The sequence below is a fragment of the Ammospiza nelsoni genome, chromosome 4 (assembly GCF_027579445.1).
Source record: "Ammospiza nelsoni isolate bAmmNel1 chromosome 4, bAmmNel1.pri, whole genome shotgun sequence".
Taxonomy (NCBI): domain Eukaryota; kingdom Metazoa; phylum Chordata; class Aves; order Passeriformes; family Passerellidae; genus Ammospiza; species Ammospiza nelsoni.
In genome coordinates this window covers 52,772,311-52,785,039 of record NC_080636.1, presented here as the reverse complement: position 1 = coordinate 52,785,039, position 12,729 = coordinate 52,772,311, and the positions used below count along the sequence as shown (strand labels likewise).

General features: G+C 39.3%; 1 protein-coding gene across 2 annotated transcripts in view; it reads right to left on the bottom strand.

Moving 5' to 3' along the window:
- WDFY3 (WD repeat and FYVE domain containing 3) overlaps positions 1-12,729 on the bottom strand; it is a 152,879-nt gene that overhangs the window by 89,764 nt on the left and 50,386 nt on the right. For both annotated transcript variants that reach the window (XM_059471358.1, XM_059471359.1), the window contains exons 3-4: positions 12,177-12,387; positions 5,483-5,606 (exon numbers count right to left, since the gene is read on the bottom strand). In XM_059471358.1, coding sequence (XP_059327341.1) covers positions 5,483-5,606; positions 12,177-12,356 — 304 coding nt within the window. In that variant the 5' untranslated portion in view covers positions 12,357-12,387. The remainder of the gene's footprint in view (positions 1-5,482; positions 5,607-12,176; positions 12,388-12,729) is intronic.

The following is a 12,729-nucleotide window of genomic DNA, read 5'->3' as shown; positions in this document are numbered from 1 at the left end:
ATTATGTGGTTACATGGTTAAAACACAGGAGTCAGATTTTCCAGCATGAATTCAGTATATATGGGATAGAGGCTTGGTAGAATCAAACAACAGAATTTTTTTCATGCGTAAGAAGTGCACTGCATCCTGGACTTCAGAAAACCAAAAGGTAGCAAGCAGTGGATTTAGAGTCATTCAGATGGGTAGCAAAAATCACACTACAAGCACTGCAAGCAATGCTGTTGCCTATAGCAATAGCACTAAGGGCAAATTTAGTACAAGAAGCTTTTAGTTAGATGATGGAGAACCATAAACAGCATAAAATAGCATAATCAGACTTCTGTAAAGATTATTCTGGAGGGGAATATTAGTGAAAAAATATCTGTTCATCTGCCAAGAGTGAGAGGGGAGGTGCAGTCAAAGGTATGGATGGGTGTGTCAGGAGGTGGTAAAGGTGAAATCAGGGATCTCTTCTCTAACGGAGCCTTCTAGAAGTCTCTGCTTCTTCTTTTGGGAAACGCCTGAAGACACAGCCAGGTATCTAAAGTTACAGAATACAAATAATTCCAACTGCCTAGACAGTAAGAGAGAAGTATCAACCCAAATAAAAACGTGATGGCACAAAGTCTGCCCTCCATCATCAGGAGCAGAGTTGGGCTGTCATCACACGTGGCAGATATGAAGTGGCTGATGCCTTTGCAGCATGCAGGAATGGAGGGCTGCTCATCCAAAGATACAACAACCCAACTGTGCCAGCTTTTAGCCTCCCTAATGCAGATGATAAAAGAACACTTTCTAGGATCTCTTGGAAAGGCGCTACATTGTACTACACTTGCCTTACATAAGGGGTGGTAGAAAGCACCAAAAGCAAACAGAAAGTTGACCAAAAGTAATAAGATATAGGAGTTGTTGATCAGAACTGGCTTTTAATGAATAGTAGCTGACAGGACACTTTCCCTTCTAGAGCAATATCAATAAACACAAACCAGAATCGCCTTGTAAAGCAAAGTCCCCCACAGAACAGGAAGAACATATATATGCAATGAAAAGATGTGCAATCCCAGCATGCAAAATAATTTCCAACACTCTCTTCTCAGCAGAAGAAAAGTTAACATACCCAAAAAAGTCTGAAAGCAGCCCCTAAGTGCACTTCTTTTATGGACAAAGATCCTCCCTATCAGGAAAACTTCAGACTTCATTAAGGAGCCTGAAAGGCACCTTAGTAGAAGATCCCTTCAATTATCATCTGTAATTCACCCAAATGCAAGATACACTTAAACAAATTATACTAACTTCTGTGGATTGAGGATAAACATAAAATTAGTTCTGCTGATGTGACAGAGATTAACTAAAAAAAAAAAAAAAAAACCAAAAAAAACCCCCAAAACACCCATTAGAGTTTGCAGATTAATGAATCTTTAAGAAGAATAAAGGTAGGCATTCTCAGAGGCCAAATATCAACCACTGATGTGGTTTTCTGCAATGATGATGAATGTTTATCAACTTGATCTCCCAAAATGATTTGATGATGAGATAATGATAGTCTTTCAGCAGATCTGCTAGAAAAATGCCTGAGGAGGTTAAAAGGATTTTCAGTGGTGAAACAGTTTGAACAAAGCTGTGAAATTAGGAGGAAAAGAAAAACTGGGGGTAAAACCCCCCCCCAAAAAAACCCCACAAACTAAAAAAAATAAAAACGCCAAAAAACCCAACCCAAAACCAAACAAACCAAGAAAAAAACTCCCTAAAAACTAAAAAGAAGGGTGGGGGAAAAAAATTCAAACTGAAAACAAACCAACTCGCCCCTCCTTACCCCCCAAAAATAACCCTTTAAAAAAGACAAAATCACTCAACGGCCAGACAATATAAACAACAACTGAAAGTGCTGGAGGTAGGAAGGATTAGCTGAACAGCCTAGCAGTACAGTAAAAATAAATATAGCATGCAATAGTAAATACCGTAACAAACACCAACAAAAAATGTTGTAAATATGAAATTAAAAACTGATTGAAATTAATAGTGACACAGCTTAACTGACCTTAGAAGGTGCAGTGATGTACACTAGCTATCCAAATAACATCACCAAAAAACCAAACAAACTTTTGAAACTGTCTTTGAAAGGACGCTAAAAAGTTCCAGACCTGTGATGCACCACTTCGCTTTCTTACTGTTCAGTTTTCTACCCTTCTTCAGTTCCACTTGTCCTTGTAACTACTTATTCATATTCTGTCTACAGCATGGCTTTCCAGGTAGCAGGACTGCCCATCACTTAGGAAATCATTCTGAATCTCTCTGGGATAAATGTTAATGCATTAAATAATGGGCCCTGACTAGATGTCATTTGGTGTGCTCGAGATGCAGACAATGGAGAGTACTGAGTTAGAAACCCATTTTAGTAAAAATGGAATAATCACTACCACAAATAATAACCAATAACCACCAAATCACAGGTTTGTACACCCTCAACTGATGAAGTATGAGAAGCTGTTTAGAGTGAAAGAGAGGTGTTGGTTAGAGCTTGGTGTTAATAACACCAGGGTATGGGTACAGGCTGTGGGTACAGTTCACACAGGGGCCACTGACCTAAGAGCTGGACTCGACAATCCTTGTGGCTCCCTTCCAACTCAGAATACTCTCAAATTCCTTCCCTAGCAACTTTAGTTTAAAGACATGCTGTTGGAATATCTGCAAAATCACAGAACCACCAACTTCACCCAGAGTATGTCTTTAGAAAAACACATTAAATGAAAGTGTGCTTTCTCTCTAGCCAAAGTAGTCATTAGTAGCCACATTGGTTCTACCAAGTTTCAGCTGTGCCTGTCCCTTTTTTCAGAAGTGATTTCAGCTCTGAGCCAGATGCACTTGCTCCCAAAAGAAAAGTTAATCTCAGAACTGAGACTGTATTAGAAATAGATGTTTGAACATATATTTTACATAGTACTACCACAACTTTTTGATCAATTCAGACACAAAATTGGACTTATTTGTGACAAATGTGGCAGCTAAAAATCTCAAGTATATAGAGCTATCTCACCCATGACTCCACCATCTTCTACACAGACTAGACAGTCCATGGCAAGGGAAACTATTCACTAATCCTCCTAAACAGTTACTGCTGTCACCAGAAAATCATCCCTATTGTACAGCAAAGACTGAAACCTGCAAGATAATTTAGCTCAGATGTAACTGCTTAATTTTTCTTACTGTCCCTACCAGGGAAATAAAGCAGTTGAAATGTAGCTGAACACACAGCTTCAATGGCAATGTTCAGAGACCACTTAAGACAGGGTGCTGGCACAGTTACTACAGAATCACAAAACACTATTCTGAGAAAACTACTACAGCCTGCCAAGAATAACTGAGATATGCCTCCACCATGGCAAGCATTACTCACATAGCTATTAGCATAAATATTCAAAGGCCCGATGAAAATAATTGCCCTGTGTTCCATTATCAGATGGAGTAGGGAAAAAAAAAAGAATAAGCAAAGGAAAAAAAAACAAAAGAAACAAAAAAACAAGCCACAAAAAATCCCCCAAAACCCCAAACAACCATAACATACTGACAGGCAAGATTTAACCATACCACATTCCCCACTGTAAAATACTGCCAACACATTTATAGAAATCAAATTCTTGCAAAATTTCTTCCCTGCCATTAACTATCAAAAGTTTACTTGTATGGAAAGCTTGTCTCTAACACAGGCTCAGCTATTTTGTTGACTTACATGGAGCACTTCACACCATCAGGAGTTTGCACTTGTATATTACCAGAAACATTTCCTGCATGTTGTTGCTACTGAAGTTTTTTTACTTTTAAAAACATGTTAGGAGATATAATTATCTGTCAGCAACTATTAAGGCATGTTATATCTTTGTGTTTGAGACACAAAAAGAATGGAAGTTCTAAAAAAAATTATGGAAGAATCTTCACAATCCACAGACACAGTATGAGGTCTTTAACATAAAACATATTCTAAAAAGCCAATAATTTATATTTTTTTAACTCAGCATCACAGGAAGTGTGTATCTAGCTCTAATAATTTTAACACAGAAGTCTACAAACTGAGTTTAAACAGCATGTTATTGGTTATTTCTGGAGAGAAAACTGCAACTCACTGGTCCCACTGAGAGAGTCACAATCGAACTGCACAACATGGACCCATCATGTCCATGGGTCTTGAGGTATAAAAAAGGTTTACTGACCAGAGTAACAGCAATCCTGATAACAGAGGAAAAATGACTGCTTTCTGTTTTAATACAAACATTGGTATTCATTACATTAAAGCTTAGAAGAGCACCAAACTATCCTTTTAGTCATTGTAGTCAAGTTTCCAAGTGGGGTGGAAAACATGAAAAATATCCCAAACAACCACCATCAACAAAAATCTGACTCTGATTTGCAAGGTTTTAAGAACTGGATTATCTCGGAGCAATAAGCAGAGATATGGCTGAAGTAACACAAAAACTGTTATTCCCTGCAGAATCCAACTGACTAGCAGGCATAACAGATGTTCCCAGGGAAAAAAGGTCAAGCAAACACCTCCATTCTGCCAGCACGGCTGTTGGACACTTATTTCCCCCTAATACTCAAAGAAAAGACATTTTGCGCCTGTTTACCCATAGAGAACAGGTTTGGTCTATGATATCTGTTTAGCCATCTGGAATGTTTCACTGCTTCACTGTTAGTCACTCCACTTAAAATGGAAATATATTGTAATTGGCATAGTTTGTGACTCCTGACTTCCTGTGCAATAATTTTCAGAGCCTTTTCCAGTCCTCATTTGCCACCAAATCAAAACTGAGAACACAGCACAGATCTTAAAATTATCTAGTAGGCAAAGACTTGATACTTCTTGGAAGCACTCCTCTTCAGAAAAGGAAGACTAAAGGAAAACTAATGAAACTGCCCTCTTGGTGCACTGTCCTCAGTTATGCAACTGCCAATACAACATCAGGTTCTGATACATTCAGAGATCAACAGAATTAAATCTCACCCTGACATTTAACAATCAGAGGAGTCCACTGACAGTTTTCTAGGGCTGGCATTGTTGGTCTGAATGGGGGATTTTCTGTACTTTCACATCTTATTAGCTTCCTGGCCAGCAGCTAATTTAAGATGCATAGTTTTAGAATGTTAACATATCCAAGTGACACAACACACCACCAACAGGCACCTCAGGCAAGAAACAGCAGCTGTTCACATGCATGTTCTTGGCCTCCTTCTCCTAGTAGGTCATGCAACTCAGTTCACACCTCTCTGTCGCATCTGTTGAAATTTTGTGGAACTCAGCTTTCTCTGTAATCCAGGGAGGAAACCTCTAACCTCTTCCTCCTCCCTCCCTCAGTACAAAGGAACAAAAAAGACAACACATTTTCATTGCTAAAAACTCAGTTTCTGCGCCTGCACATTTGCTGTGAATGGCAGCTCTTAGTGTTCTGACTGATCTGAAAATCACAATGCACAGATACGGAAATGGCCACCCTTGTGCCCCATGCAATACCTGTGGACTTATTTGATGCTCTCCGTCGAATTTCAGTCACCATCAATCGTGACACTTGAGTAGTAAACTGCAGGAGGTCAGAAAATTTCTCTGTCATTGTACTTGGAGGAGCATTTCCAAACACCTAAACCAAGAGAAAAATGCATTAAAATAACTCAATTTACAAGGATCACTACAATGTTCTTTTGCAAAGAAGTATTCCTATGAAGATTACAAATTTTTCTTTACATGCTGCAGCATTCATCACTGCACTGGTTTGCAGAGTGCATGCTCTAAGATATGTCAGGGTTGGAATTCAGACCTCATTCAGGGAGGTAAAATCTCATGAATGGAGGGGAAAAGAGAGTTGTAAGTTTTCTTGCAAGATGAAAACCCTGCAGATCCCTAAAAGACTGAGATTGCACTTAATGAGGTAAAGAACAGGTACCAGACCAAATTCTCCAACAGGACTTCTGTTTTTAAGATAAACTCCTTTACTGCCTACTACTTCTTTACTATCTACTAAATATAATGACACATGTAAAGTCTTTTAAAAGGACTAAGAATTAGAACTGCCTTGTTATGTCCTTCATCAATAAACTGACAATACCAGGAAGTCTCCCATGTTGCTGATATCCTGACTTACTCTCCTCTTTTGAGATCTCCCTGAACAAAACAGCAGGCTTTTTTTTTATAAATTGTCACTTAATTCTAGTAACTTATTCTTCATGATTAAGCATTGATTTTGTTATTAAATAATGTATTAGATCACATAAAATAGGGAAAAATGTGTTAACTCTGTGGTATTACACTAAGCTGTGGAACACAATCTCAAAATGGATTAGCTACTTGCTGCAGTAATTTACTCTTCATTCAAGACTGCACAAAAAATGGAGTCTTTATCCACATTTCCAACGCATAACTTGCACTAAAATGGTCACAATAAACCCACGATATTCATTATCAAACAAAGCATGCAATCCCAATTATGGTATCATCACTTGTGTTCGTGCTGAAGAAACAGAATGGCCTGCTCAACACCTGAACAGTCTCTGCTTGTTTAATTTTTTTTCCCTTATAGATATTTATGCAACCTTCAGTAGTGTCCCTGATGAGCATAAAAGATGAGAGCATTTTTCTAGCAAAACCTAAGTTCAACAGCTTACACTGGCCTCCCAGAAGGAGGATGTGCTCTACAACAGTACAGCTGATTTGGACTCAACAGCTGCTTCACCCCTGTCTCCTTTCTCTAGGTGACCCAGTTATCCTATTACAGCTAAACTGCTGACATACTTGGCTGAGGTCATTCTCAAGTCCAGGGACATCCAGTGAAATCCATTATTACAGCCAGCAAGGATGCATGGTAATTGTGGTGCAGCTAACCTTGGAACCCCCAAGTCACTGAAGATGACTTAAAAGGCAGAAGGAAAGAATAACCTTTGTCAAAGTTTGACTTCTTACCTCCCTTATTATCAGCTGCTCCAGCACATCACAAAACAGCCAAAAATATTTCTCCTGTCTACTTGCACTGCAAAGTCATGATGAAATGGAGCCAGAAATACAACATTGAAATGGAACACTCAGCTTCCTCAAAATACAAGTAATTTTCACCAAAGGCATAAGTACTTCTCATATTGGAAAGATCAACCACCATTATCATTAAAGCAAGCAAATGGGAGACCAGACATTACAGGCAGACAACTGTTTTCTGCACACCAAGAAAAATACCCCTCATTTGAATTACAGACTACACAACACGCCTAGTACAGACAATCCAAGTTTCCCTAAATAGTTCACAAGACCTCCTTTTGCAGTTGTCTGCATCAGCTCCCAACTCATCCAAGAGCCCCTAACTTCCACAAAGCTGTAAGAAGGGAAGAGGGCCTTGAGGTTTGCATGCTCACATAACTTAAGCAAGATTATCTAGACCAGAATGCACACTAGCATCTTGTCATCACTAATTGTTTAAAGCTCTTTCACCCAGACCAAGTGAAGACGAAAAACTATTGACCTGTCCTGAGCTTGCTCAGATTTGTCAGTAGTTACCAGGAAATGCAGAGAACTCAAAGTTACTGTAAAAGGTTAACTGAGGTCAACTGGATTTTAATTAGTTGCCCCATAACCAAGTTTGCACTATGTAGAATAAGCATTTCCATTGATATTTATATACCCTTAGACTAAAAGTGGTAGTAAAAACCAAGACAGGATGTTACACATTTTAGCAGTAAATTATCTTTTTAATATGGAAAAGCAAGGCTCTTTCAAGGTAATGAAACACTTATTCAAAACCAGCCTCTTCATCATTCTATCCACTTTTTTCACATACTGCACAAGCATTACCATCATGTTGGTAGAGCAGTGCTTCCACAAACTCACTGAACTCTGAAAGGAGCCTTTTGAGTACTCTTCCACAGGGCCAATCTTTTCTTAATTATGCACCAATTTAGCTTTTCATTATAATAATGATATATATAAATTATGTGATTCATCATTTCATAAGCCTCCCTGAACAATGAAGAAAAAGAAGTGGTCTGTAAACTCACTTGTTACCAGAACTAGCAAGATGGTTTTATCCACGCAGATTTGAGACATGCTCTGTCTATAAACCAAACTTAAGAATGCTTTAGCTCTGCTGAATTTACTCATTAATAATGCTCAAAATAAAAAAGTGAAAAGGAAATGAAGCTGCATTTCCCACAAAACTTGAGATACCTCTGATGAAAGGAAAAAACTCAACCTGATGGCTAAGCAAGAAAGTCTCAAGAGCTCCTGGATACCCCAGTTATTTAACTGGCTGCCAGCTGCTGGCCACTTGGATACCTCTGGGAAGCAGAGTTACCGTCTTCACTCTAGATCTCTGCAGTCAGCAAAAATAATGCTTCTCCCAGGACTCCTTACTGCATTTTGTGTGCACACACACACAGATTGCAGCCAAACACATGCAGCTCCCACTTCCAACAGCTCACCACTCTGGTATAGGAGACATTCTGGACTACACATAAAGGCATGACAGAAGTTTTGATCTGAGCTTCACAATTTGAGTTTCTCCTCCTAACATAACCATCCCTATCTTCTAACTGAAAATGCTTTTATAATCATAATCTTTGCTGAAGGCAGTAACAGGAAAAGGACTCTATCACACTTCAAAGTCTTTGACAGAATAAAGATAACAATGGAAACTAACTGATGGATGGATTCAGTGTCTGAATTTGAACAAAGCTATTAACTGATCACTTGAACTTCAGCAGCTAAGGATTAAGTTTAAGAAACAAAAAAAAATTTAGAAAGGAACTTCTAATAATGTTTTAGTGTTTCCTGACAGTAAAAGGTCCCTTCTCAGAGAAAAGTTGTGTCAGAATTTTAGAGTGAACCAAGATTCACCCTATCTGCCACTGAAAATCTCTTCCAAGACTCTTTGGAAAATGATATTTTTTTTCTTGTACTATTTTTTATTCCAATCACAATTTGTCTTGCTGTGACCTGCAGCATTACTAAGCTTGCAGGATTGTTCCAAAACAACCTGTACCATCAACAGTTGACACTCCAGAAGACATAAAACTAAATAAACTGAGGAAGCCACAGCAGACTCTGTATGTGAACATCAAAAGAAGAAGGTGGCATTAAACACGAATCTAAAGAGGTAAACTGCAAAAGTAGAAATAGATGGCATCACAACTGCTCAGCCTCTTGAATACAGGAAAAGAATGCCTTTACATGAAATGAAAGGAAAAAAAAACCCTGTAACAGAGACAGGATAAGATCTGACTGATCAGGAAAAACCAGTTTTGTTTGGGTTACACTATCCCAGTTCATCAATGACCGATAATAGTTATCAAGGTCTGCAAGAAAGGAAGTGAAAGAGCAGAAACAACACCTGCTTTCCTCAATATACCAAGCTATAATCCAGATTTTAGAGACTGAAAACTAAATTGACAACATCTGGCAAGACCCTGTATTTGTGGCACAAAGGACAGCTCCAAGAAGCTCACAAGTTCAAAGAAAGTAGAGCTTGAGGACAGCAACGTTAAAACTAAACAAGGAAACTGAAGGGGAGAAAAATGAGGAAAGAGGAAGAAAACAGCCAGAAGTAGGACTGAAAAACAAAACATTTGATAAACATGTAAGAATGTGCCTTTAGCACCAAGTTCACTTCAGTAAAGAAGGGTACAAAAGAGTCTCTAGGACTCACAGAAAGAGCCCATAAACAAAACTAGATAGATTCTGCAAAAGCATAGAGACATGGGGAACCTGGGGAAGGAAAAGCCACTACAAAAAAAGAGAAAAACTGAAGAAAAGAGTAGCCAAGACACATTTATACAAATAGAAATCACAGAAACCAACAATCTGTTCAAGAATATAAATGGTACCTGAGATTACTTTGACAAGAGCTGATTTTCACAAAGTTAGAAGAAAACTTGAGGCTACTGATTTGGTTTTCAGAATGCTTCAGCACGAGCTGAATGAAGGACAGTTAGAACATATGGTGCAGAGACATGAAGTAGCTTCAACTGGGTTTCAGCAGAGTGCAGAGGAGGAGCTGAGAATTAGGACAAAGCCAGCAAGTGGTGTAAAGGGAGGGGGGGATGAGTATTAAGAAAGAAAACAAAAAAGAGAAAACGTAGAAACAATGGAGAAATTAAAACTTGGATTTTTTTTTCACCTTATAAGTCTAATCAAAGTCTTTCCTTAGACTGCTATACATGCATTGATACTTAAAAACAGTAATATCACCTCTGCAATTTCTATAGCTATAATGCTTCTGCCAGTATTTACCACAAAGGCTAAGAAAAAATTCTTTTTCACCTGCACAGCAGAGTTAAGTGCTGAAGAAGCTCAAGTGGGGGCATTCTATTTTCCAGAAGCATCAGCCTCATGTAACCACCAGAGGGAGATTTCTAAGCATACCTGCATCAAAATAACCTTCATGGGCTCAAGGCAAGATTAAGACTCTATTGTGCTTATTTGTAAAAACAAATCAAAAAAGTCCATAACTAAAAGGCATATAATCTAAGATAAATTAAAGAGGAGGCATATAAAATGAGCTTACTTCTCCCAAACTCACACAACAGGTTACCAGTAGAAATAAGACCTAGGGCATTCAAGCAATCCATCCACTAAAGCACACTACCTAGTAGACTGAAAATCCCAGTAACACTGTGTCTTGACTAGGATTAATTTTCCTATACAGCATTGTTGTAGTTTAACCTCAACTGGCAGCTAAGGACTACACTGGCCCATTGCTCTCAGGTGGAACAGGGCAGAGAAACAGCAAGGTAGCAAGTAGAAAACTCATGAGTTGAGATAAATACAGTTTAATAGGGAAATCAAAAGCCATGCAAGCAAGCAAAGCAAAACAAGGAATTCATTCACTGCTTTCCATGGGCAAGTGTGCCCAGCCTTCTCCAGGACAGCACGGCCCCATCATAGGTAACAGGGGCTTGGAAAGACAAATCACTTGAACACCCCCTCCACCTCCCTCTCATCTTGCCCCTGCTTTATGCTCAGCCTGACACCATATGTGGGGGATATCCACTGGGTCAGCTGGGGTCATTGAGTCTTCTCCCAGTTCCATTGGCACTCCCAGCCTCTGCACTGGTGGAGTGGGGTGAGGAGCAGACAGGCCGTGCCTCTGAGAAAGCACCGCTCAGCAACAACTAAAACATCCCCATACTGTCAGCATTATTTTCAGCACAAATCCAAAACACAGCCCATACAAGCTACTATAAAGAAAATTAACTCTATCCCAGCAACACCAGCACAAGCATGCAAGCAGCTCCGTGTCTAACACCTTCATCAGCCATACCTTCAACAAAACATCCTTTTAGTTTTTGGATTATTCCAGTTCTCTGAGCCAGCATATACAAGGACAAATCTATCACCCAATAAGTAAAGAGTAAGAGCACACAGTGGGGAAAAAACCAGAAAGCTAGATATGTCTGGTCTTTCATGACCCTAAAACTACCATCAAAATCATTATTCGCAATAACCTGGTGGGTTAACTGACTGATATAAGACATCAGGAGGATTTAGTTCCTATTAATTCCAGTGACAGTTGCCACAGTTCTGCTTCAAAATAAAACCTGAGTGCCTAAGTACAAGAGAGTAGTGAAATATGAATGCCACAGTAAAAGTGGCCATTATACATTCCCTACAGATTGCTTGTTCAAAATCTCCCTTGTCCATGAAGGGAGATTCAGACTCAATACATAGAAAATGGCCTATAAGGGTGATAAGAACACATGAGAAATAAAAATTGTTCAGCTCATGTAGCCTAGAAAAACCAAGTTGACAGGACATATTATGATTGCTATCTCTAAATATGCATCAGTACAATAAATGCAAAGAAGGGAGAAGAGCTATTTAGACTCAAGGACAGTGCTGTCACACAAAAAAAGTGGGTATAAACTTGCTTGTGAAGTTTAGGTTGGAAATCAGATGACTGATTCCACTGCAGAAAAGCTGTCAGGCTACATGCATCTATCCACATGCATGTGGATTGCACTTGAGAAAAGGTGATAAGAAAAGGAAATCTCCAAAGGTAAGTTCATCCCCTAACACAAAACCCTGTGAGGATAAGGAGAAAATTGAAAGGATGCCAATGGGAGAAAATCTGTGCTAGCTTTTGGTTGTGCTAGAACCAAAAGATCTTGGGAATACAAAATATGAGCAAACAATTCAAATAATGACAACACTTGTTGCAAATTGCCTGGCTTACCCTGTTGAACACAGGTAACATCATGTAGAGTTTTTCTTCCTGCTCTTTCTGTGTCATGTGCCGTGGAGGATGACAGAGCTCCGTGAAGAGGCGCCGCAGATGCATCAGGCCCAGCGCGTTGTCCTGGGGGCTGCACTCCTCCTGCCGGGGCCGGCCCATGATCCTCTTCACCATATTCATCTTGGCTGACTTCTGGAAGCTCCCTCGTATCCTGCTCAGGAAGGAAAAGGAACCTGCTGAATACAGGAGACTGAGGCATTACTCCACCAAAGCCTACGTAGCACCCTCCCTCACAGTAAGTACCACACTGGAGTTAAGAGCATCAGCTAATTTTATACGCCAGGCATTGATTAGGAGAATAAGGCCAACAACTTGGAAAAGCAAAACATCCGATATTCTCCAGCAGAAAGCATGGCTGGCCAGGTTTTAAACACTGCAAAATGCTTTGGTACTTTTTATTGGATGAGTTTTATGATCCTTTGGTGCACATCCCACAGCATTTACAACAGTGTTATCTAACTAATGCAAAATAGTCTCAAATTAATTCTGGAAT